This window comes from Penicillium waksmanii, assembly GCF_028829765.1.
Source record: "Penicillium waksmanii strain IBT 27052 chromosome Unknown utg000010l:1.0-3698451.0:1.0-3701458.0, whole genome shotgun sequence".
NCBI classification, from domain to species: domain Eukaryota; kingdom Fungi; phylum Ascomycota; class Eurotiomycetes; order Eurotiales; family Aspergillaceae; genus Penicillium; species Penicillium waksmanii.
In genome coordinates, this window is record NW_026643256.1 from 579,250 (window position 1) to 601,814 (window position 22,565).

The 22,565-nt window shown below is 48.8% G+C and overlaps 8 protein-coding genes across 8 annotated transcripts; 5 read left to right on the top strand and 3 right to left on the bottom strand.

The window, feature by feature from the left end:
• Positions 1 to 81: 81 nt before the first annotated feature.
• On the bottom strand, positions 82 to 3,587 carry N7481_012167 (DUF1708 domain-containing protein; the record flags this gene model as incomplete). The annotated part of the gene is given in 9 exon segments (XM_057271386.1): positions 82 to 146; positions 200 to 715; positions 735 to 1,209; positions 1,229 to 2,454; positions 2,573 to 2,613; positions 2,669 to 2,897; positions 2,959 to 3,052; positions 3,145 to 3,302; positions 3,398 to 3,587. The coding sequence occupies 9 exon segments, from the start codon at positions 3,585 to 3,587 to the stop codon at positions 82 to 84; spliced, it is 2,994 nt and encodes a 997-aa protein (XP_057115574.1).
• A 2,145-nt stretch (positions 3,588 to 5,732) lies between these two features.
• rlmA (SRF-type transcription factor RlmA) lies at positions 5,733 to 7,681 on the top strand (the record flags this gene model as incomplete). The annotated part of the gene is made up of 3 exons (XM_057271387.1): positions 5,733 to 5,788; positions 5,861 to 6,017; positions 6,086 to 7,681. The coding sequence occupies 3 exons, from the start codon at positions 5,733 to 5,735 to the stop codon at positions 7,679 to 7,681; spliced, it is 1,809 nt and encodes a 602-aa protein (XP_057115575.1).
• A 994-nt stretch (positions 7,682 to 8,675) lies between these two features.
• Positions 8,676 to 9,342, top strand: N7481_012169 (GFA family protein; the record flags this gene model as incomplete). The annotated part of the gene is made up of 4 exons (XM_057271388.1): positions 8,676 to 8,727; positions 8,803 to 8,849; positions 8,928 to 8,991; positions 9,092 to 9,342. 4 exons carry the CDS (start codon positions 8,676 to 8,678, stop codon positions 9,340 to 9,342), a joined length of 414 nt encoding a protein of 137 aa, XP_057115576.1.
• A 578-nt stretch (positions 9,343 to 9,920) lies between these two features.
• N7481_012170 (putative aminotransferase) lies at positions 9,921 to 11,237 on the top strand (the record flags this gene model as incomplete). The annotated part of the gene is made up of 1 exon (XM_057271389.1): positions 9,921 to 11,237. One exon carries the CDS (start codon positions 9,921 to 9,923, stop codon positions 11,235 to 11,237), a length of 1,317 nt encoding a protein of 438 aa, XP_057115577.1.
• Positions 11,238 to 12,416: 1,179 nt separating this feature from the next.
• Positions 12,417 to 13,318, top strand: N7481_012171 (uncharacterized protein; the record flags this gene model as incomplete). The annotated part of the gene is made up of 2 exons (XM_057271390.1): positions 12,417 to 12,699; positions 12,783 to 13,318. 2 exons carry the CDS (start codon positions 12,417 to 12,419, stop codon positions 13,316 to 13,318), a joined length of 819 nt encoding a protein of 272 aa, XP_057115578.1.
• Positions 13,319 to 13,960: 642 nt separating this feature from the next.
• On the bottom strand, positions 13,961 to 15,313 carry N7481_012172 (uncharacterized protein; the record flags this gene model as incomplete). Its single annotated transcript, XM_057271391.1, has 2 exons — positions 13,961 to 15,135; positions 15,193 to 15,313. The coding sequence occupies 2 exons, from the start codon at positions 15,311 to 15,313 to the stop codon at positions 13,961 to 13,963; spliced, it is 1,296 nt and encodes a 431-aa protein (XP_057115579.1).
• Positions 15,314 to 17,206: 1,893 nt separating this feature from the next.
• Positions 17,207 to 18,704, top strand: N7481_012173 (uncharacterized protein; the record flags this gene model as incomplete). The annotated part of the gene is made up of 6 exons (XM_057271392.1): positions 17,207 to 17,548; positions 17,613 to 17,817; positions 17,883 to 17,984; positions 18,057 to 18,416; positions 18,492 to 18,614; positions 18,673 to 18,704. The coding sequence occupies 6 exons, from the start codon at positions 17,207 to 17,209 to the stop codon at positions 18,702 to 18,704; spliced, it is 1,164 nt and encodes a 387-aa protein (XP_057115580.1).
• Positions 18,705 to 19,650: 946 nt separating this feature from the next.
• N7481_012174 (uncharacterized protein) lies at positions 19,651 to 21,081 on the bottom strand (the record flags this gene model as incomplete). The annotated part of the gene is made up of 1 exon (XM_057271393.1): positions 19,651 to 21,081. The coding sequence occupies one exon, from the start codon at positions 21,079 to 21,081 to the stop codon at positions 19,651 to 19,653; it is 1,431 nt and encodes a 476-aa protein (XP_057115581.1).
• Between the last annotated feature and the right edge of the window lie 1,484 nt (positions 21,082 to 22,565).

Consider the following 22,565-nt stretch of genomic DNA (forward strand, 5'->3'; position numbering starts at 1 on the left):
TGACATAAGGATGAAGAGAAAAAAGAGATTAAAAAATAGACAAGGGCGAAGTTCTTTGCGAGTGTAGATTTGACGTATTTATTAAGCGGTTTGGCCGGTCAATTCGGCAACGCGGGCCTTGATGCGGGCGACACGCGACTCGATAGCTGGGAATGATTAGCAATTTTGTTATGAGTTTGTTATAGCAAGGTTCGCTTACTCTCTTCGCCGCTGGTATCGCCCTCGTCAGAGCGTTCTGACTGACTGACGCGTGCCTCGGGCTCCTCACTAGGGCGGGCAGGGGCAGAGTCTGTAGCTTCGGCAGCTTGACGCTCGGCGGCGTTCTTGCGGATCTGCGCCCAGCGGTCCTCTTCAGCAGCCATGGCCTCGGCCTGAGTAGTGGTGTATTGGGACTTTTCATCGTGGCCGTTGGTTGGGGTCTGAGGGAGCTCGGAGTGAACTGGGGCTGGGGCTGGGGCAGTCGGTGTGGCCGGGGTATCAGGTACAAAGGCAGGTTGCTCTAGAAGGGGACCCTGGTCGAACTTGGAGAACTCTTGGTCGGCGGCGTTGCGCTCGTTCGTATCCACACGAGAGAGGGCATCGTACTCGACAGCATGGCGGGTCTGGGGAGGACCGCTTCCAGCAGTGTTGGCAGGGGAGATGGGAACACGAGGCTGCTCGGGAGACTCGGGGGCCTGCTGAGGAGTGGATGGTTTCTCGGGCGCCGGGGCAGGTACTGCTGGCGCAGCAGCCACGGGGGGTGCTAGGCTTCTCGGGAACGGGCTTCTTCTTCACGGCAGGCTTGGGAGGGGAGGGCGCACTGTATTCCTGAGCAGCAGCAGCCTTGGCCTCAAGGGCAGCGCGAGCAGCAGCAACAGAAGAGGTCTCCTTGGCACCGGTGCTCTTCATGGCAGGCTGCTCGGTCGTCTTCTTCTTGCTGGTGCCGAACATGTTCTTGAAGCCATTGTTACCGGTCTTCTTCTTCAGCTTCTTGTTCGACTCGTCCAAGGATTGCTTGGGTTGTGAGTCGACGGGGTCCTCGATGACGACAGTCTTCGCGTTACCCTTCTTCTCAGGCTGTGGGGTTGGCTCTTCCAAGATCTTCTTGGCCGGCTCCGGAGAGGGCGGCAGAGGCGTTGCCACGGCGGCAGGGTCCTTGGGAGGAGGAGGAGGGGGGCCATTCCTAGAAGTGGTGGGAGGAAGGGCAGCGGGGGGGTATGGTAGAGTTCTCTGTTGCAGGCTCAGCGACGGGCTCGATAGTGTCGGCAGCCTCAATAGGTTCTCCATTTCCAGAGACAGCGCCAGTACCAGCACGGATATCACTCAGGTAGGCGGTACGGTAGGCGTTCTTGTCATAGTTTTTGGTCCATTTCATGGCCGAGGAAGCTTCATTGACAATGCCCGGCTGAAGCGTCAAAACAGAGTTAGTTTTGGTGGAGAAGTTATCCCGGCCAAAGTTAACATTGTTATCTTTAGCTTCAGCCTCCTCGCGGTGCTTCCTCTGGAGGGCGGCAGCAGCAGCTTGAATGCGCTTGTGTTGATCAGGCCCAATGCTGGACTTGCTCTGAGGAGCTTGGTTGTTGGCACGTTTATACGACTCCTCAATGGGGGAAACCTTCTTGGCCGATGACTTGCGGCGGTTTAGCTTTGTGCCCTTACGGCTTCCGAAGCTGAAGAAGCTCTTCTTCTCAACGAACTGTGCGCCAGCTTCTGGCTCTGGGGCGGCACCCTTCACCTGCTCTTCCAGGACCAGCCACTTGGTCCCCCGAATGACAGTCTCGAGCAGTGCGCACCGGCCGAAGACAGCCTTGCGGGCGAGAGGCTCGTCGCTAGACAGACTGGTGATCCATACCCACCAGAACGAGTCATCCAGATCGAAGGTGTTGATGCTGGCCAACTCAGCCGGTTCCAAAGCGGGTTCGGCATCTAAATGGCGTTTGTGGGACTGGGAGCTCATGCCACGAGTGGCAGCAATTGGAGGAAGCATCTTGTCCGGGGTTAGCAGCAAGGGTGTAACATTTTGTTTCAGGTTTCCCTCATCCGCGAAGCCGGAAGACATGAAGTCTGCCCAGGATGGGGTTGTGGGACGTCCAAGGTCACCACCCTGGGACCGAGGCGAGGTCCTCAGGCTAGCTGCCGGTTCGCTCTTGGGTGGAGCTGGGGCCCTATGATCCTCATCTTCGGGATCAGAGTCAATGGCACCGCCAAATCCGATATCCTCAAATCTCGACCAGGATGCGTCGCGAAGGCTAGTGGATTGCTTCGAGCTGGAGACACTAGACTCATTCGTGGAAGAAATACATCCCAAAACACGCAGGCACTCGTCAGTCAATGCCTTGACAGGGTCCTCGTAATTGGAGAATTCCTGTAGATTCCAGTGTTCGTCGCGGTATTCAAAGTTCTTGGCACGACGGAGCAGCGAGAAAGGAGTGGGAGAGACGGTGTCAACAATCATGACAACCTTGGTCGTTGTGACTTGCAGCAGAGTCGGTGTTCGTGGGGGGGTATTCGGTCGCCTGCACAAGCGACTGCAGGGAAATGGGAAGCGAGGTAATGCCCGCGACGCCCCGTTTGAGCTCCGGGGTGAGTGAACGGAGATAAGCGAAGAAGAGATGGCTCGTGGCATCGGCAGCACTGCTCGGGTTAGTGAACTATACATGGCAGAGGGAATTGAAGGAGAAATCCATACGCAGCCCAATTTTTGTAAGAGGCCTCGAAGCCACCGCCGGTATCACTGTGCTCGAAGGCCCACCATCCAGCATAGCGGGAAAGCTTGCGTCCTCCAAGACCGTTGGATTTGCCGTGCGCCGCAATGGCAGCAAGAAGGTCGAAGAAGTCGTTGATAATGCTAGTACGGGCATCGGAGTCCACACTCAGGGGAATGAAGGTAGAGAAGGCGTCGAGGGCGTGATCCGAATCTAGATTGTGTCAGAGCATTCTTTTTTCGCTATGGCCATGGCATTCCCCACGGGGTTGTACCTTGTTCGCCAACCTTGAACAGTTCATAGGCGTCCCATGTCACGATACCTCCGGGCAATCTACTCCAACACCATTTCAAGACACTGCAAAGCACCTATTGAAGACCGATGTCAGCCATCTGTCGTATCTGATCCATTGGACTAGATTGACATGCCAATCCATCCACGGCCGGGGTATATTTCTCACCATAGGCTCATTGAGCCGTAGCTCCTGCATCAAGCCATCTCCAGCGACGGGAGCCCCTCTCTCGAAGGACTGATTGAAGTAGTTGCGAATGAAGGTGCGGGCAGCGCTGGGGTCGGAGGTCGGGCGGAAAGGTAGGAGGAGGAAAGGAACATCGAGAGCTGGACGAATGATCAGCAATCCGGGGACAATGGCAATGGCAGTGCGCGTGGTGGCCGGGGTAGCACAACCACATGGTTGGAATGGGAATGCCCACCTCGCGCCTTCAATTCCTGCGAACAGCCTCTGACGAGATCGGCCACCTCTTCGGGGGCGATTTCAGTACGTTGCCAGGCGTCGGTCCATTTTGGTCGCGCGGGGGTTGGGTCGGCGGTAGCGGTGGGCTTCGATTGTTTCTTGGTGGCACTGGAGTCCTTGCCCCGGAAGACGCGTGAGAAGAAAGGCATCTTCGGAGGGTCGGTTCGAATTGGGGTTTTTTGACTTTGACTTTGGCCTGGTGCGGTTGTCCGGACAGGGCGATCTCCGCTGTCGCGACGGCGCAGGTTTTGTTGATTTGCTTTTTTTTTTTTTTGCTGTTCTGGGGTGGAGTTTAGCCAAACAGCTTCAAATCATGGGGTCTGCGGGCCGGAGACGGGGGAAAGACGGACCAGGTAAGAATAATGAATTGAGAAACGAAGGAGGGAAGTAAAAGTTCCAAAAAGATCCGGGATGACCTGCAGCCCCGGAGCAGGCTTGGGCGAAAACTTGAAGGTAAGGAAAGGATCCCCTGTTGGGCGTAAATGGGCGGGAAAGTGGAAAGTGGAAAGGGGGGCCGCAGTCTGGAGTCAACCAGAGGATGAGAAACGAAGGACGTGGGAGAAAGGAAAAGAAATGAAAAGGGGAGGATGATGGGGTAAAAGGTCGACAGGTCGCAAAAGGCAAAGGGAAAAAGGACGACAGAAAACGGTCCCTGGTGATGGAGTTGAATCTCAGGGGTAACGGAAAGAAAAGGTTGGCACTAACCGGGTCTAGAACCCACAGATGGGGTGGGGGATAGTGTAAATGAAGTAGATCGAAAGTAATTGATAGTAGATAGTAATTGATAGTAGTAGAGTACTACTGGTATTATAATACTGTAGAGTGTAGCCAAGTAGCCAGTGGAGCCAGAGTCCAATTACTCGTGCAGAGGAGATGCGAAGTAAACAGAGTTGTGTGTGCGTGTGGAGTGGATGATGCGGGCGATCATCATCTCGTGTAGAGAGATACTGGCAGCCCGGAGAGTGAGGTATCAGTACTAGTACTAGTAGTAGTAGTTATCTACACAATCTTCGGAAAGTTGAAGTATCTACTAGTAGTACATGTAATGCTATACTGCTAGTTAATTGCAGTATACACTAGGTATACTACGAGTAGTAAGGATAGTGCTACTACAACACACTATATTGTATGAGAGTACTAGTGTACTATACACTGCAATATTGGTAGTATACTAGTGCTAGTACTCTGCTGTATTGATCGCCAATCTCCGATCGAATATAGATTACCTAGGGTTAATACTATAGATTAACTCTCGAGCTATCGACGATGTACTAGCTGCACGCCCCATCAAGATCAAGCTCAGGCCATGCCCATACTAGTGGAGGTCACGTGGTATCTACTTACTGCCCTTGGTCGAAGGATGAAAATACAATAAAATATCTAGGAATGTAGTAGTAGTAGTAGTAGTACTACTACTACTAGTTATACTCACCTTCCCTGTCGAGACTATAACACTGTCCATAGTGGAAGCAGAGCTGTCGGGGAAACAAAGGGGTGGAGCCCCACTAGGAACAATAAGGTACTAAGGTACTCCGAGTCTGATGCTGTACGGAGTACTCCGTACTACTGCATATTGCAAAGAGGAAGAAAACATCTACAAATTCAGAATCTGTTTTATTGTTAATTCTCTATTAATTACACATACTCTGTACTAGTAGTGTTGGATGCCAGTGGAAATATACTATGAATATGTACCACCAAAGGTAACTGCTAGTACTACAGAGCTTACACTCTACTGATGCTCCCTAATATCATTACCAAGGCCGAGAATATGCAGCTAAAGGTTAGAGAGAAATATCACAGTGTGATAACTCATCACACTGTGCTTGTACTAACACTACTCGAGTACAAGGTGGACCCGCTTAGTCAGATCTCCCGTTTTTCACCTCGATGGAATGATTCTAAAGATAGCATCAACCTTTTCTGCACCGTCAATCAGCCCCCCCCATATCCGCTCTCCACGGTATCGCGATCCTCTGGTTCTCTTTCTTCAGCTTTCCCTCGATCTACCTCTCTCGGGTCTTCAGGTCGCGTGGTTTACTCCCGCCTTTGCCTTTCCTCTCCCCTTTATCCCCTTTTACCGCCGCCTCCTCTCGAGTCTCCCCTCCGACCGCGCGCCAAACAAAAGTATCTCTATACACTTACCTGCATTTGTCTGATTTGCTTTTCGGGACTCGACTTCACCTCCGAGTCGCCCACTTTTGTCAAAAACGCGAAAAGTGCTGTTGAGGTGTTTCGTTTCTTCCTCGCTTACACCCCTCGGCGCGCCTTTCGTGCGCCCGTAATACCTCATCATGGGTCGCAGAAAGATTGAGATCAAAGCGATCAAGGATGACCGCAATCGCTCCGTGTATGTTTCCCGTGTCGCTCTCTCCATCTCCGACGATTATCATGATCATATATGCTAACTTGCCCCGTCTAGCACATTTTTAAAGCGAAAGGGTGGTCTCTTCAAGAAGGCGCATGAACTCGCTGTCCTTTGTTCCGTCGATGTTGCCGTGATTATCTTTGCCCAGAACAAGAAGTTGTACGAGTACTCCTCATCTGACATGCCAGAGGCCCTCGCCCGCTATCAATACGTGAGTATATTCGGTCTTGCCCATCCGGGCGCATAGCTGCATCGGCTGACTTCTTGTCTTTTTTTCAGTACGGCCCTCCCCACGAACACAAAGGCCCCGAAGATTTCGCGGGTAAGCGCGACGATGACGATGAAGAGGATGAAATGACCCCCGCGCCAGAGGATCTCCAGGCAGTTCAGCAAAGTCATGCCGCCGTTCCGCCACATCTTCACCAGACGGGTTTCCAGCATGTCAACCACGCCCCCTCCGCCTCTCCTCCAATTCCCAACGGACTGCCGCCGCGACATGGCACGCCCCAATCACAAAGTCTCTCGCGCCCTTCATCAAGAAACCATATTCGCCGTGTTAGCTCCAATCTGGGTCCGCATCAACATGGAACCCCGCCACCACCTCCCCCTGCTCCCCAAAATGGCTTTGCATACATGCCCAACCCCTCCATGTATAATCCAAATATCCATTCGGCAATGGGCCAGCCACGTCCTGGCCAATATCCAGGATACGGTCATCCTCCACCGGGTCCGCAGGGGACACCACCTCAGACGATTCATCACCCACATGGCCTTCCCCCTCAGCACGGCATGCCCCCTCAGCAGATGCAGCCTCATCAAGGTCCCCAGCAATTCCAACATCCACATGCTGTAGCGCCGCAGCCTATGGGCATGCCACCAGTATCTCATGCACCGGTTCAACAGGTCGCCCAAGCATTCATACCAGAGCAAGGCCGGGCATCGATACCACCAACATATGCACCCGAGAACCAGCAGGAACGCACAGTGCCGGTTTCTGAGAGCTCGCAAGATCCCCCATCTGGTGGACTGAAAGCGGAACATAGTCCACCTCAACCAAAATCTTTGTCTAAATCTCGCAGCATCTTCACACCCATTGATGATCGTGGATCCATGCTCGCTCGACATTTTGGAGGAGCCCCGATGTATGAGCCTCCGCGAGGGGAACAAAAAATGGAGACCTCTCAGGAAAATTCACCCAACTTGAAGCCTCCGTCTATTCCCTTGATGAGCGCAGCATCAGAAACCCCGCGTCCACCAGCCATGTCCTCGACGCCAGATATCAAGCCCCCGTCGCGAACCAACAGTGGTGCACTCACGTCCAAAAGGCCCCAATTAAAGGTGCAGATTCCAAGCGAGCATTCTGATCAAGGAAGTGCAACAGCGGGGTCATCTTCCCGGGACTCCGCTGGGAATAATACTGGGACCCCCGCCAAGGACAACCCCCAGACAGGCGTAGTATTACCGCCTCCATCTCCTTCAGCGGGGGCAATACTCAGCGCTGGCGCCCAGGGACCTCCCAATCCATTTGCTCGACCCCCGCCTCCAGTCGCTGCCTCACAGAATAACACATACGGCAACAGAGGCGCCACAAATAACAACGGAAGCAATTCGAACAACATTGAGACACCCCTCTCCGCCCTCCCCAGTCGATACATGTCAGATCATCTCCTTCCTTCGCCATCCAGCTTTTTCTCCGAATGGGGTCTCGGCAGATCGGGCCCGGACTCCAACTTGCTCCCCAGTCCTCTCAGTTTCCCTACTCCAGCGGTGCAAAGCGGTCCTAGTTTCGTCAGCCAAGATGAACAGGATAAAAAGCGCAAGAGCCCTGATAGTGGGTCCACGGAAGAAGGGGCGAGCAAAAAACCAAAAACATAAACACTACCGAGTGCTCGATTAGCTTGCGTTCACATGTCAAGTTCCCTTGTACATCTGGATGTTTCCAACACATGTTTTGATATCCTGGTTTGATAACCCGAGATCTAGTTCCGCCTACGATGCTTCTATCTCTTGAATCCCTTTTTCCTATCTGGTTGAGTTCAGGGTCTGCTTGCTCTTTATACCCCAGTTCTATACCATCTCTCAATTTCTTTCCTTGAAATATTTTTTCTCCTGATGATATTCTATGTTCTATGGTTTCCTTCGATCGGTACACCGGATCAGTCAATCATCTATTCCTTTCCTTTCCTGATTATCTCTTTTATTTGTTCCCTTATCTTATTGTGTATTGAAGTGTGTGAAGTTTTTATTTTTATTGAATTGGACCGGGCGGTACCTCTGCACGTTTTGGACGGTGTATATACAGACCTTGTTACTATGGACAGCAATGTCAAGTTTTCCGCCATGCAATTTCCCAAAATGTAACTCATACTAATGTTGAAGGTCCCTTGTAATCGACCAATGGTCCATCCTAGTAGTTACTTGAATACACTGCTTTAATGGACTGCGGGGTGGCATGTCACACTACATTTCAACCCTCCAGGGCTACCGCAACCTCACTCGCGTCTAGAATAGCATTGCTCCAGCCAATCAATCAGCCCAACAGCTTCAACTTGAATCTTGAAAACCAGACCTCGCATTACCCCGCAGGAAATCCCACATTCAACCTTGCCAGTCATCTCAATCGAGCCAAGTCCATTAGTAGAAGCACGTTGCTGCTGCTTTTCCCCGCAGGACAAGTGTATTCGGTGATTGGAATGCAGGGAAGTGGGGCGAAACAAAAGCCGAGAGCCGAGCGTAAGGTTGTATATAAAGCGTCAAGGCAAAGCTATCCTGGAAACCTATACCTTCCACATCTCTGCGATTCCACCAAGGTCCCTAATACTAGTACTAGTCCCCAGTGAAGCTTATTCTCTTCCAATTATTCGACATAATGGTTCTCAACGGTAGTTGCATGTGTGGCGGTGTCCACTACGCTGTTCAAGGTATGTCACAATTGCCCTTTTTGTCATTCTCTCCCCATGCGGGGTCGATGGTCCCGTTTTTTAACATTGACGTAGCGGAGGAATACATGAGTGCTCTCTGCCACTGCACTGATTGCCAGAAGGTACCTTAACCTAGCCATCCATTCCATACTCGATCTTATTTCCCACGCAACTTGAAACAAAATACTCATGTAGCACAGTGGACCGGAGGCGCATTCACCTCCAACGCCGTCGTCCCGCGCACCAGCTTCAAGCTCACCAAGGGTAAGCCCAGCAACCTTCCATCCCGATTCCGTAGTGATGACTGAATGCGGGAGATAAAAGCCTTGGAAGACGTTGACTGAACCCTACTCACGCTAAATAGGAACATGCACCTCCTATGATGCCAAGGGTGCTAGCGGCAAGATCAACAAGCACTTCTTCTGCCCGACCTGCGGCTCGGGAATTTACACCGAGCTTGAGATTATGCCTGATATGACCTGCGTCAAGGCCGGGACCCTGGATAACAAGGGTGTTGAGTTGAATGGCAAGATTGATGTTGAGCTTTACGTTAAGGATCGTACTGGGTACCTCTCTGCTGTGGAGGGTGCTAAGCAGGCGCAGACTATGGAGTAGAGGACCCAATCGCATCAAGTGGTGTTAAGCATGTTCAAGTTGGAGGTTCTGTTGGGGTATTCGGGGTTTGGCGTGGGGTTGAGGTGGAGCAGAGGCCGATTAACTATCCTGTGAGGGGGGGCAGAGACATGAGAAAATGAATACAAGATTACGTGATCAGATATGGTTACGCGTAGATATATTGTGAATGGTTGGAATAAGCATAGCGCATTAATTAATAGCTCCTAGTACTCGTAACTAGAAAGTGCCGAGTCCGGGGACAAGGGAGGATACATACTGCTTTAGGCGTTCTGACTCCACTTTATTCTTCGCCGCCGAATTTTCCGCTGCTAGCCGCCTGATGAACTGTGAATATACGAGCTATCATTAAACTTTCGACTGCGCTGACTCACCAATCAATCTTACATCGAAGATCCTGACGTATATGCAGCATCAATCAAAAGCCTTACTCCGTATAAAGATAGCATTTGGCTCTCACGTATCCCAAATCTCCAGAATCGCAAACTGATCGCGGTCAGAGTTTGCTGTTCCACCAAAGATCAGCTTTCCTTCACAGAGACAAAGTCACCTCCTCCAAGATGGAAGATCAACATAATGACATGATTGTCTCGCAACGCGCCAAATTGGCCTCGGACACCACGGCCCAGAATCCGATGTGGGACATCTTCAGCAATGTCTGGTGCCCATCCACCAACCCGGGAGGCTACGTCAACGTCGGGGTAGCAGAGAACGCCCTGATGCACGATGAGCTCCTGAAATTCTTGAACAATAAGCTCGAACTACCCGCCAAATATCTCACCTACAACGACGGGGGTGGCGGTTCCATCCGGCTCCGACGTGCGATGTGCCAATTTCTCAATCGGCATTTAAAACCATTCACGCCGCTGGATCCGGATCACTTACTAGTGACGAATGGAGTTTCCTCTGCCATCGAGCACGTATCCTGGGCATTCGCTGACCCCGGCGAAGGGATTCTACTTGGCAGACCTTACTACGGAACCTTTATAATGGATATCTCAATGCGGTTCGGCGGCGAGGTTGTACCCGTGAATTTCGACGAAGTCGATCCCGTGAGCACCCAAGCCGTGGCGAAATACGAACAAGCTCTCCTAGAATTCCAGCAAAAAACGGGCAAACGGGTTCGTGGACTTATGCTCTGCCACCCGCATAACCCGCTTGGTCGGTGCTATTCACGCGAAACAATGATCGAATTGATGCGACTTTGTCAGAAGTATCGCATCAACCTTATCAGCGACGAGATATATGCACTATCAGTCTGGGAAAATACTGTTGACGAGAAGGATAATCCTCCGCCTGTTAAGTTCGAGTCTGCCCTTTCGATTGATACAAGCGGTATCATTGACCCGCAACTCGTCCATGTACTCTGGGGAATGAGCAAAGACTTCGGCGCCAATGGGATTCGTCTCGGCGTTATTATTTCTCAGACTAATCGGGATGTACAACAGGCGTTGAAGGGCGTCTCGTTGTATACCTATCCCTCGGGAATTTCGGACCACCTGGCCGCGCTGTTGTTAGAAGACTCTCAGTTCACGGAGTCTTATATCAAGGAGAATCAGCTCAGACTTGCGGATTCGTATGCGTATACGGTGCGATTTCTGAAGGGTCATGGTATCGAGCATGCGCCAGGGTGCAATGCTGCTTTTTTCCTGTGGGTAAATCTGGGCAAGACTTATAAAAAATTACACCCCGGAATTTTGGAGTCGGAAGAAGTAGGCGACAAAGTTATGGATTTACTGTTGAGCCGCAGGGTTTTCTTAGCCAGTGGTACTTTGTTCGGGGCGGAGAGGGACGGCTGGTTTAGAATTGTCTTTTCGCAGCATAGGGGGCATTTGGAGGAGGCTTTGAAGAGGATAGTTGTGGCTTTGAATGATTAGGGAGGGTCTGGGCTAGTAATTGTCGTGATATTAGTACCTTTTTTTACGAATTGGAAAATTGATCTCCCCGCGCGCTTGTCGAGAGGGGTTTACATTCCTGCATGATATTTACAACTGTTTTGAATTCTAGATCGTAGTTTCTTCTACGAATTTCAATTCTCATACACAAGGTCCCCCTGAACACATACTGGTCCTACTTGCCTTTGGCCGAGATCCGTTCGGCAACAAGATACTAGTAGTTTGTACTTGAGAGGGGTACATATCCTCACACGTCATTTAATTGTTGGGACTGAGCCACATCAGGCCATCTTGGCAGCGATCAATGCACGGGAATTTGAGCAAATCAAGAAAGATAAGAGCATTGCTCCGTCAGTGCTTATGCCAAGCCATGACTTGGCCACACTAAACCAAGCGTGGCACAGACACCTCCTTTCTTCGCCAAGTGAGCGCGAGCGTTCGAGAAAATATCAATGGATAGCATGGGCAGGCAAAAATATCGCCCGGCTGCCAAATTCAACTCGCAGAATATAGAAGAAGAGCCAGTGGAAGAAGCTTGCCGAATCATCAGTAGTTATAACAGTAAGCGCCTTTGTGGAGCCTCATTTTGTGGCGTTTTTAGTTTGGGAGGCCTTGTCTTGAACGACGCGCCACTTTGATCAATCTCCTACTCGTACATCTACTCCGTGATATCGAGCTCGTTAAACGGCGAAGGATGGTTTATGAATGTGCTGAATTCTCCATAAACGGGGTGGACCTTGACTCCTTACATTTTTCGGGTATCACGCCGCGACAATTTTCAAATGGATTTGTGGGCCTTTGAATACGGAGATATCATCCATATGTTCAAAACAGAAAAAGAGACGAGGGCAGTTTCCCTTTCCAAACTTGCAGGCGCTAACCACTAGCGACATGATTCGTGTGGTTTTTCCGCAAACCCTGACCGAATCCATCGAATGATCAACATCCCAACCCCCAAATTTTTGGCCCCCAGTATTAGCTGAAGAACATGGCCACTGATGTCAATCAGTTGCCTTGAAAATGCCATTAGGGGCCCAATGTCCCGCTTATATTCGAGCAAATGCTCCACCACGTGCCTTAACAGGGCCTCTGCTTATTATTTACCCTCAGAATCCGCCCCCTCTCTCCACAACCTTGTTATTCCTTCTTTTTCATATCGACATGGTGATCTCCCCAAGGACGAGGCTATGGCCTGTCCTAATTTCACTCCTATTATGGACAGCTTCAGCTTTCGCTGACGATCGCAAATGCTACAATCCCGACTCATCCCAGGCTAAGGCCGATGTACCTTGTACAGATGATGATAACACGTTCTGCTGCAACAAAGGGGATATATGCATGTCCAATGGGCTATGTTATCTCCAGCAATCATCAGGATTCGCACTATCCCGCCCAAGCTGTACAGATCTAAGCTGGAGCTCATGCGGCTCATATAAATACTGTTGTAAGAACCTACCCAAAGAGAGACCTTGATCCCACTCTACTCTACCAGAGCACAGCAGGTACTGATATACTAATGGCTCCCAGTTGATTACAACCAAAACTCAGGATTCCCAATCGTCGCCGCGAATTATGCCGGAAATAAAACAAAACACTGCTGCGGCACAGCCTCCTATGACAACGGCACCGTCACCTGCCCGATGAAGTCAGTGTCCGTGCCATACGGAACTGCGATCCCAGGCGTCGCTGGACTAGCGGTTAGCTCAACAAGCACAAACTCCTCCAACTCCTCCGACTCATCGTGCTCTTCCAATTCAGGATCCAGTTCTGGATCTAGTTCATCTTCTTCTCGAGATACGGCAATCGGCGCAGGCGTCGGCGTCCCGCTTGGCGTGATTGCTATTGGATCTTTGATATGGGCTTTCTGGGAGCGAAGGGGTCGAATGAGGGCTCTTGCTGCAGCTGGCACAAGTCAAGGGACTGGTCAGCCTTATCAACAGATGGCGTACCGTGCGCCGCCTGTTGAGCTACAAGCACCCGAGGTGGAGTTGGACGGATCTACTGCGGCGACTGAGATTGGGAGTGATGGCCACCCAAAACCTAATAGGATGCCCGTGGACTAGAAAAATTACACCAATATATTTTTAAATCTCAACCCGTGAATGGGAAGTATCAGTGATGGAAGATAATGTGAATGGCGATTCGGCAATGATCAATCTTTATTCTAATAGATCTGGCAATGGTATCTATAACCTGCTTTTCATTCATGTATCCAGAATAAAATGTTGAATCTGGATGTCCATCCATAGTAGTTTATCGAAGCGTAACGGAATAGCGAGAATGATGTTTCCACCATACACCTTTACCGTCGAAGTGGGGTTTAATCCACATGGCAATCTAGACCAAGAGGCAAATCACGGGGAATGGGAATAACGGGGCACCCTTACATATTATTTTGGGTATGAAAGGCTCCTTCGTTATTGTTGCGAAGAAATTGGATAATGCATTAGTTCTAATAACCAGACTAGCATGGTATTACTAGTAGTCATCGTCTACTTATAAAGTACTCTATAAGGCCTGAATAATGCATTATTGATAAGAGAGATCAACTCATTTCACGGCAACCCCATCTAATAACGCGCTTGCGGTCTTTTCACATAGTGTGTCTTGCATAACCGATAGTCCTAACGATAGCGATCTCGTATATGCAATATCGGTGTAATCACGATAATCCGGGAAGTTATGGATCAAGTATGATTCACACGTCACTCTTCACCTTTGTTACAACCCAGCATGAGATGGCTGGTCTCTAAACCGTAGTGTATAGCGTTCCTTGCCTCAACGGAAATCGTGATATCCATAGCCTCCCTGAGAGCGGCCATTTCAGGCCCAGCCGCCATAGCCACGAACATTTCCAAACCCTCCTCAACCTCCTGCGTAATCTCGCAGGCTAGCTCTGTTTCGTAACTTTCCTGATAGTTTGCAGTCACTTGCATCCTTTCTAGTGCCACGCCCTTGTCCCAGTTATTACCGAATTCGAGCGTGAGTTGCCCTGGCACCCTGAAGAACGGGTAATAGAACTCTAAATTTTCATGAGGTTCTTCACGCAAGATCTTTTCCCAGGTCAAGGAATTGGCAGTCGCATGCGCGAATCGATATGCCATAGCCCAGAGCCATGTCTGCAGATTATCCACAGTGTACAGGGAGGATGTAATAGCAACCTCTAGTTTTCCAGAAGTGTCAATGCCCCCGATGTACTCCTGGGAACCAGTGTCCCAAGGCGAAACGCTGAATGTTTCTGCGGCACAGGCATAGTAGGTTGCCGTCTCGGTGACCTTCGTCATCGAGCCAATTGCACCACCCGGGAGAGTGGCAAATGTGCTCAAAGACAGCGCGGCAGTGCTTGTAACTGTACTGGAGATAGTAGTGGCGCATGCACTGCTAAAAGCCGTGTAGAAACTGAAGGCTAGCGAGTTCGCGAAGGCAGTAGCATTGTAGCCGTCTGTTGACGGCGACCGCAGGTACATTGATGTGAAGTATCCTGGGTTGCCATATGTGACTGGACTCGTGATTGCGGGCCAGACTGTTGTGGTAGAAGTCACACCCGTTGAAACAGAGTCCGTCGACGTGGAGCCTGCACACATCGTTGCAGTTCCGACGGTTATCCCTTGAAACTCGGACAAAGTTGACGACGCGCAGTGGATAAGGGCACCGTCTGATAGCTGATAGTAACTGAAAGGTATCTCGCTAGTTGATGAGGTGGTAGACGGAGCCGTGGTCAACGTCCACGTGGGCGGAATGGTCGTTGGGCAATTCCCCTGGCGGTTGTCGGTGATGTGTGTTGTGAAGTCATTTGTGCAGGTACAGAAGTATCCAGGAGTAGCTGGGTCTTCTGAGATACCGCAATCTGGCGACTTTTCTGGAGCCGCGCTCGAAACAGCTTTTCGTATCAATTGAATCAGCGTAAGTCATATAAAGAAGGACTTCTTGGTCTCACATGTGGATTTATGCTTTGGGCGACATGTTTTGCCTCGATGGTTTGTGGGTGTGGGTGTAGGCGTGGGTGTGGGTTTGGCTGTGGCTTTGAAAAGGATTAACCATCGCACAACAGAAAGCATATGATGTGTACTTGGGTGTAAGTACCTGGAGCTGATGCCAATAAAGGTGTCGATGCTGCTCTGGCCTCATTTCTTCCAGGCAAAGCCAAGGCTATGATTGGTAACTGCAGTAAATACCAGAGGAGTTTCATATTGAATGACACTTGGAAAATGATACAGATGGGATGAGATGAGGACCGAAACGAGGAATATTAGACTTCTTAAAGAAGCGCGGTAAGCAGTGAGTGTTCCAATATTAGAAGTCTCTTTTAGAATATATGCCCATATAGGTATAGTACACGAGGTCCGCAGTAGAGTTCGATCCGGGACTTGGGCCCCTGAAAGCCTCGTGCGCCCCCACTGACGCGGTCTTTCCGCGGCTGAGGTATGTCTAGGTAATCTCTGAGACGAAATTGGAAGGTTGTTCAATTTCCAATTACGGGGCTAGAGGAACATCGAGCAATACCCCCTGGAGACCTTCGCTAAAGAATTGGGTCTCCAGTTTGAACATGCGTACATCGAGACCCACATACTCAATGGGCTCTTGTACGAAGTACAGATAGATGCATTGCTTACTTCCGTTTGTAGAAATTGATTAACAATTGAAGTAATGAGGATTCCGAATGCCACTGAGGATCCAGAAACTGCCTCTTCTTCAGTGATGATTGGACCGTCAACCTTTAATTCATTTCCACATACCCAGGGCAATAAGCCGCTGCCTAGCCACAACTAGAAACCCTTTTGCTAATCTTATTTGCTCCGTCTGCTGTCTCATCTATGAGTTCGCGAGCCTTGAACCAAACACCTTGTTATCTTCGGGTACCTGTTGCACGCTCGGTCCTTGAAGGTCAGGAACCTGCCTTGCGGGATATGCTACGAGCTCTGCCGATTTTGGCCTAAATGTGTGATTTTTGTCATCTCAGCAGAGCAATTGAAACTCTGAATATGACCTCGTTGCAACCTGGGTTTTTGGCCCCAGAAAGAGGGTCTCTTCATGATCTTTGATCCACTCCGTTCTGGGCCTAGGTTTCCGTTTCGGTCCCCAAGGCTAAGCATGCTTATGCTTCAGAGCAGCAATCTTTCGGGCAGAGTTGTTCGTGAAATCACGGAATAAGCAAGGTGCTCCAGTAGAAAGATTCATGGTGGGACTCATGATCTAGTCCCAGGGGCTGAAAATCGGATACTATTAAGCTTCCGTCAAGCTTCCGTCAAGGCTTTCTTAGTGGGGGCCGGGCCGCGGGGGGCCAGGCTTATGCAGGGGCGACATAGTGCTTATTTTCAGCTACAAGATCAACAACTCAGCAAGCGGAATTACAATCAAAGAAGGATGGAAATTCGGAGGCTCTCATTCGCTTGGAGCGTATCTCCTTGAGTGGAGAATAACTCCATCAAGAAAGGACTAGATTCGCCGAATTTGTATAGTAGTTCTAGACTCTAGCAGAAATCGACCTCGAGAGACCGCGGCATAAGGCCCACCAAATGAAAGATAGCGCACGATAGTTTGTCGAATAGAGGGTTATATTTCAGAATACACACACGGTCTTGATAAGATTTGACTTTGGCCCCCATCAATTTACAAGAATTCACTTTATGATTAGTTACAGAGTCGTATCACAAAACGTTATTGGTCTGACAATGGGGGCCAAGAGGGCTAAGAGGGCCCCCTGGGACGCCTTGAAACTGTTCCTGTGCCGCTTCCCGCACTTCAGCACGCGAGAAGGAGATCATGTCTGTATACAGACACGGAGTAGTATTTGTCAAGTGCTGATTTTCCTAACTATATTCCAAGAATCTCCTATGTATCACACAGCCCCTCGATAAAGAAAGCTTTATTTTATAGCAATCCTAGGTTCCATGCTCCTCCATTCATTCTGACATCTCATCCATCAACATCACACTTGTTTTGCTATAGACATGGGCTCTGGATACTCTAGAGCGGCCATATTGGCCCTATTTTGGCAGACCTTGTTTATTGCCAACATTCCAAATCCTGCTCATGGACTTGTCCTGAGGGCAGACTACGACCATGGGGAGCTCATAACGGTTGCTCACAAAAGAGCTGACGATACTCAGACTGGCGAGGACTGGATTGATCTGCCAGGAAAGCCTGGATTCAGATTGCATCCTAACTGCAAAGGATACATGGATAGCGGCGACAGCTCTAGCTCCAGCTCTGGCTCCAGCTCTGGCTCTGACGCTATCTCTGAAGCCACTTTCTCATGGTTCAGCACGACCCTTGGTAATGTGCTCCATATCGTGAGTGATTCTGTGATCTTCAAGTTATAAAGGAATCGTTATCGGAGTACTAAATAGTATTCAGAATAAAGCCGCACAAGGCGCTATTCCAACCCTCAATGGAATTTTGGATGGACCTGAAGCAGGAGACAGTGAAGGCAGTGATGGGACCGACTTGACTGATAGCCAAAAGGCGCAGATTGAACTCTATGGGAAGATGTATGGTGAAGTTAATCTAAATGACGAGGCTTCTGTCAAAAGAGCCAAAGACCGAGTTAAAAAATTGGGAGGTAAGTGGACTGATGAAGATGAATGATCTTGTCGCAAGGTATTAGACACTAATATCCATATTTAGACTTTGCGGACGAGTTTGTCGACGGTCTGGATTCCAACACCTTCAAGTCAGATATAATCTGCGATCACACGCTCTGGAAAACTGTGAAGCACGATGGTAAAGGTAAGATTGGCACCCTGGTCCTCAATCCACCATGGCAAAAGATAATTTAATTCTGATCTACAACTCTTACAGATGTATTTACACTTGAGAACGAGCCGAATTGTCCATATTTCAGGCAGAAAGGCACTCAGAGTGACCCATGCACGAGTGCCTCGAGCAATGAGAAAACCGTGATGGGATTTTCGGCAAAAACCAAAGATAACTCAAGGAACTACCTCACGATTTGCCCTAAGGCGTGGGAGTCGTTCACGAGCCATAATCCCTATGGTGACAGCATTGTAGACTGGAACCAGAAAGGGCTTGGTGAAGATTTTGGCTCTGGGGGTATGGAAGGTAAAAGTTTGGAGTCAATTGTCAGAGTCTCGCCTGAAGGCCTTTTTACACACGAGTTGTCTCACTCTCAATCTAAATTTGGCGAGGACGGCAGAATGCGTATGTATAATTCCCTCATAAACTAGGAGTCCTGAGCAACTGGCTAATATAGGAAACCTTCCTTTGTCTCTTCAGTCGACATCAAACTGAAGGGCGGAAAAATGAAATCGGCATATGGCTGGGAAAATGTTGTCGAACTTGGCGAACAGGATCAAAATGAAGACGACGTGAGCAAAGTTCAGGCGCTCAAGAATGCCGGTAATGTTGAGATGTACAAAGATATTTTCTCATTTGTCTAACTTTAATTTCTTGCCAGAAACCTACGAGTTTTGGGTTGGAGGTGAGTGATTCCTAGCCAAAGCAGTTTATTGGAGTTACACTAACCAAATTTTCCTAGGTGCATACTTGAGCGTTTGCAATTGGTCAACTGGAGTCTGCTTCGATCCCGCTGATGATTCGGATTGCTCAATAGACATGTCCTGATTCCATTCTTGTCGTTCGTCATATAAAATCTTCTTAGGAGGCTACTAAATGAATGGCAAAAATAGGCTTCCTTGGTGTGTTCTCTCCTTGGTACAGCACATGCAATACATTAATTTAATGCATCATCAATTGCGGAAAGTCGCTCAGGTTTTGTGTACTATATTTTCCGTGGATTGCAACTTGAATGAATGGTCTTTGATGTAGGGCTGTACAATACTCCTATCACTGTGATTGCTGTCGTGAGTTCAAGGGTCTGTATACCCTGCATAATCGGTCGAAATCAAGCTCACGTAATGGTCTTATTTGTAAAGAAATAACAGCCGATTGCGCAATTACTGTTAGTTTGACTGGGCCTCAAACAGTCACCAAGTTTAGATTTTACTTTCAGCTTCAAAACACAGAGACTGCTTCTATAGAATAGGATACTTATCAGTCACTAGGGGTGCTTTGATGAATTATACACGCGGCTCATGTAGCCCTTTGGGCTGATCAAGCTTCGTGCATATTTCCCTCTCTCTGAACTTGAACTGGCCATCATAGCACATGATTTGCATGTACATTGGATATTTATTTGTAGCTTCCTTCTATGAGTAAATCCAAACTTCAATTAGTTCGTGCTCCGAGTTCAGATTTCTCGCAGACTATGATGCATCCAGTTCCCATATATCTGGGTCCACGAGTCCCGTTGACGAGGGCCTTTCATCAGTATCATGGTCATTCGAACGTGGGTGAGTCGAATCGGAATGCTGAGGCAGCTTTGATTTGAACCATTCTATCAATGTAAATGAGAACGATGATTAATTTCTTCGAATTAAGTTGGTGACTCACCTTGATTTCTTACTGCCACATTATCACGATATTCGCCCGTTACTACTACCGTCAAGTGACTCATCCATTCGCGGAACGAGATCTCGGCTACTTCGGCATCGAAGCGAGCGGACTCGACCTTTTGGCTTCCATCGCCATGTCTTATCCAAAAGACTCTCGCGCCCTTATAATCAAGATTTTTCACTTCAAATGTTTGGAGCGAGAGCTCGTTTCCAAGAAGGTCCCAAACATGTTGCCAAGAAACACTCATCCTATCCAGAGGAGACTGGATGTTTCCGACAGACGTTTGATCTGTCACAGGATGACTATCGTGGCTCATCGTAACAAATTCAAGCGTGAGGGTACCTAAGGTTGCCTTCGCTGTGTTTAAAAACGATTTCAAGGACTTGTATTCGATTTCGACCCAATGAAGATGGAGTTTTTTCAGCTGCGTAAAATTGATGCTTTGAGCAATTTCCAAGAAGTGGTGGTGCACCGTGTCCCATCGGTATTTCGACTTTCTCCATTGTGAAAATACGAGTGTTTTCAGCCTAGGGGCAATTTTGATCAGGAGATCGACAGTGTTGGCTCTGGCGTATGTTTTATTATCTGATCTCGATCTGCCACCAGAAATGCACATATGTAGATACTCGAGGCTGCTTAGGTTCAGGAGAAGGGTATTGTATTCCACCTGGGCTAGGGAAAGATTTAGAGGTATCCCGCCACAAAAATCCGTACTACACGTATGTAGCTCTCTGGGTTTGAATGGGTTATTAGCACCCGCGAGTGCTTGGACGAGTCTATACATGGCCAGAGAGGTGGGTTTGGCATTGAGTTTGGATTCCAGGGAATATAAGTGCAAAGGACGGAACTCCAAGTCCATTTGACCCCTGAGCCGGCGCAAACCTAGACATCGAACTTCATTCTGCCGTGGGTCCAGTAGAAATGATGTTGTATAATGTTGCAATCCAATAGATTCCAGGTTGCTAAAGCGAGCGAAGCATCTCTGAAGTCTGGTGCTGAAGTCTTCTGACCCAAGAAGCGCACGATTATCTGCCACTGTAGCTTGATATATGGCGTAGCGAGCTTCTAGCTCTTTACCCTCTAGCTGTCGGTCATATTTTGACGACATTGCATAGTGAGACGTCTCAAATGCAGGAGGTTCGATGTTGTGACGACCTTCAAAGACGGTCGGTACCATCCATAACTTTCGAACACTTGCTTGAATGGTCTTGTTTGAAGCTAAGTCTTCTAGTTCACGAAGACTGTCACTTGTGGCGATGAAGCGGATGCTTCTAAAATATCGATCTGTGAAGGCGTCTAAGGATGAGAAATATAGCCAAGTGCATGTCAACCTGAGCGCAGCCCATTCCGGTCGCTCGAGGTAACTGCAGACCCTAGTCACAAGTTCGACTGGGAGTGTCGTGATGGACATACTAGTATTGACATGATCTTTGGAAAGTAAATGGAAGTGATGTGATGATCTGGCCGATATCTACTGGCTTATCTAACGTAACACGTGACCCAACACCTTGAAGGTGAATCATGGCCCCCCCTTGCCTAGCATTCCGAGGTTGACACAGCTTAAAGCTCAGAGTCTAAATTCCATATAATCAGGATCAAAAGCGAATGGGTGAACCCTACCTGTAATTTTGTGCTTTGTGAAATGACCAGCCTCGGACAATTCCTCAGTGAGCTCGAGACGAAGATCTGAAGTTTGAGAAACGTAGAGAGATTCTGTGTTGAATCGAAATTATAGCCCCACCGATCCTGCTAATCCGACAGACGTTTTCTTCTCCTCCGTCGGGATCCAGGCTGTAGATCGATCTCTTCCTGCATGCAAGGGTTGCAGGGAGGTTTATAGGTCTGATGATAGCATTAGTATCTGGCTGACCTTCGTGTTGAATTGCCAGCCATTCTCTACTAGACTGTGGGCGTCAATATCGAATGTCACATCTGTTTGTTCTCCTAGAATATCGTGAACTAAATTCAGAGTAGTGCGCTCGACATCTTGTGTAAGTCTGTCGCGGAATACAAGGCTGTTGGCTCAGGAGGATAAGGCGGCGAGGACACCGATATACACTTGAAGAGAAAGCTGCATGGTGTCTGGGGTGTTTGATAGATTGTTGATTTTGTGTAGGTTTATTTCTGGGGATTTGGGAGGGGAAGTGGATTTATTTATTTCCAAATCAGCCATCGTTTGAATACATTCAATCAATATAATACATGCAGGTTTTCAATATTCATGTATGTAGATCATTGTTCCCACCTGGAGAAATTTTGTCTGGACCAATCGTAGCTTAAGTGGGGCTATAAGACGCAGGTAGCACAGCTGAGAACTTAGAACAATTCTTGCCATTGGTTACACCGCATAATTCTGAGACCAGAGGGCTAAGGTCGCACAGGCAACACCAGTTCACACTGCTATGTTTTCTGTAGTAATTTGATAGCCTCAGCTAGCCATCCATCCTACATGTGTTTCCTCAATGGATCATGATCGTCTCTCTCTCATAAAGCCCAACCCATCTGACTCAAATTACATCACGCGAATGATTCCTTGTTCTGGATACTGCCCCTCCAGGAAATACTAGTAGTATGCCTGCACTGTCGTCCGACAGAATCCCGTACATACAGTACTGTTTGGCTGTAAAGGATGCGCTTAGCAATATTTATCCCGTCAGGTCAGCCCCGTAGGTGTAAGGTTGCTGTGTCTGTATATTTCAATGCAAGCTTTCCAATTTTGACATTCCATCAGATAAAAATATTTCGATATTCAGTGTTCAATTTGAGTTGAGGATATCTGGAATAATATGAGATATCAATTGCCGAGCTACGTGAGTGACAACTGTACCACCCCCCCCACCCATTTCGGATGGAATCATGGATCCATGAATCATGATCCTAACCATTTTGAATCCA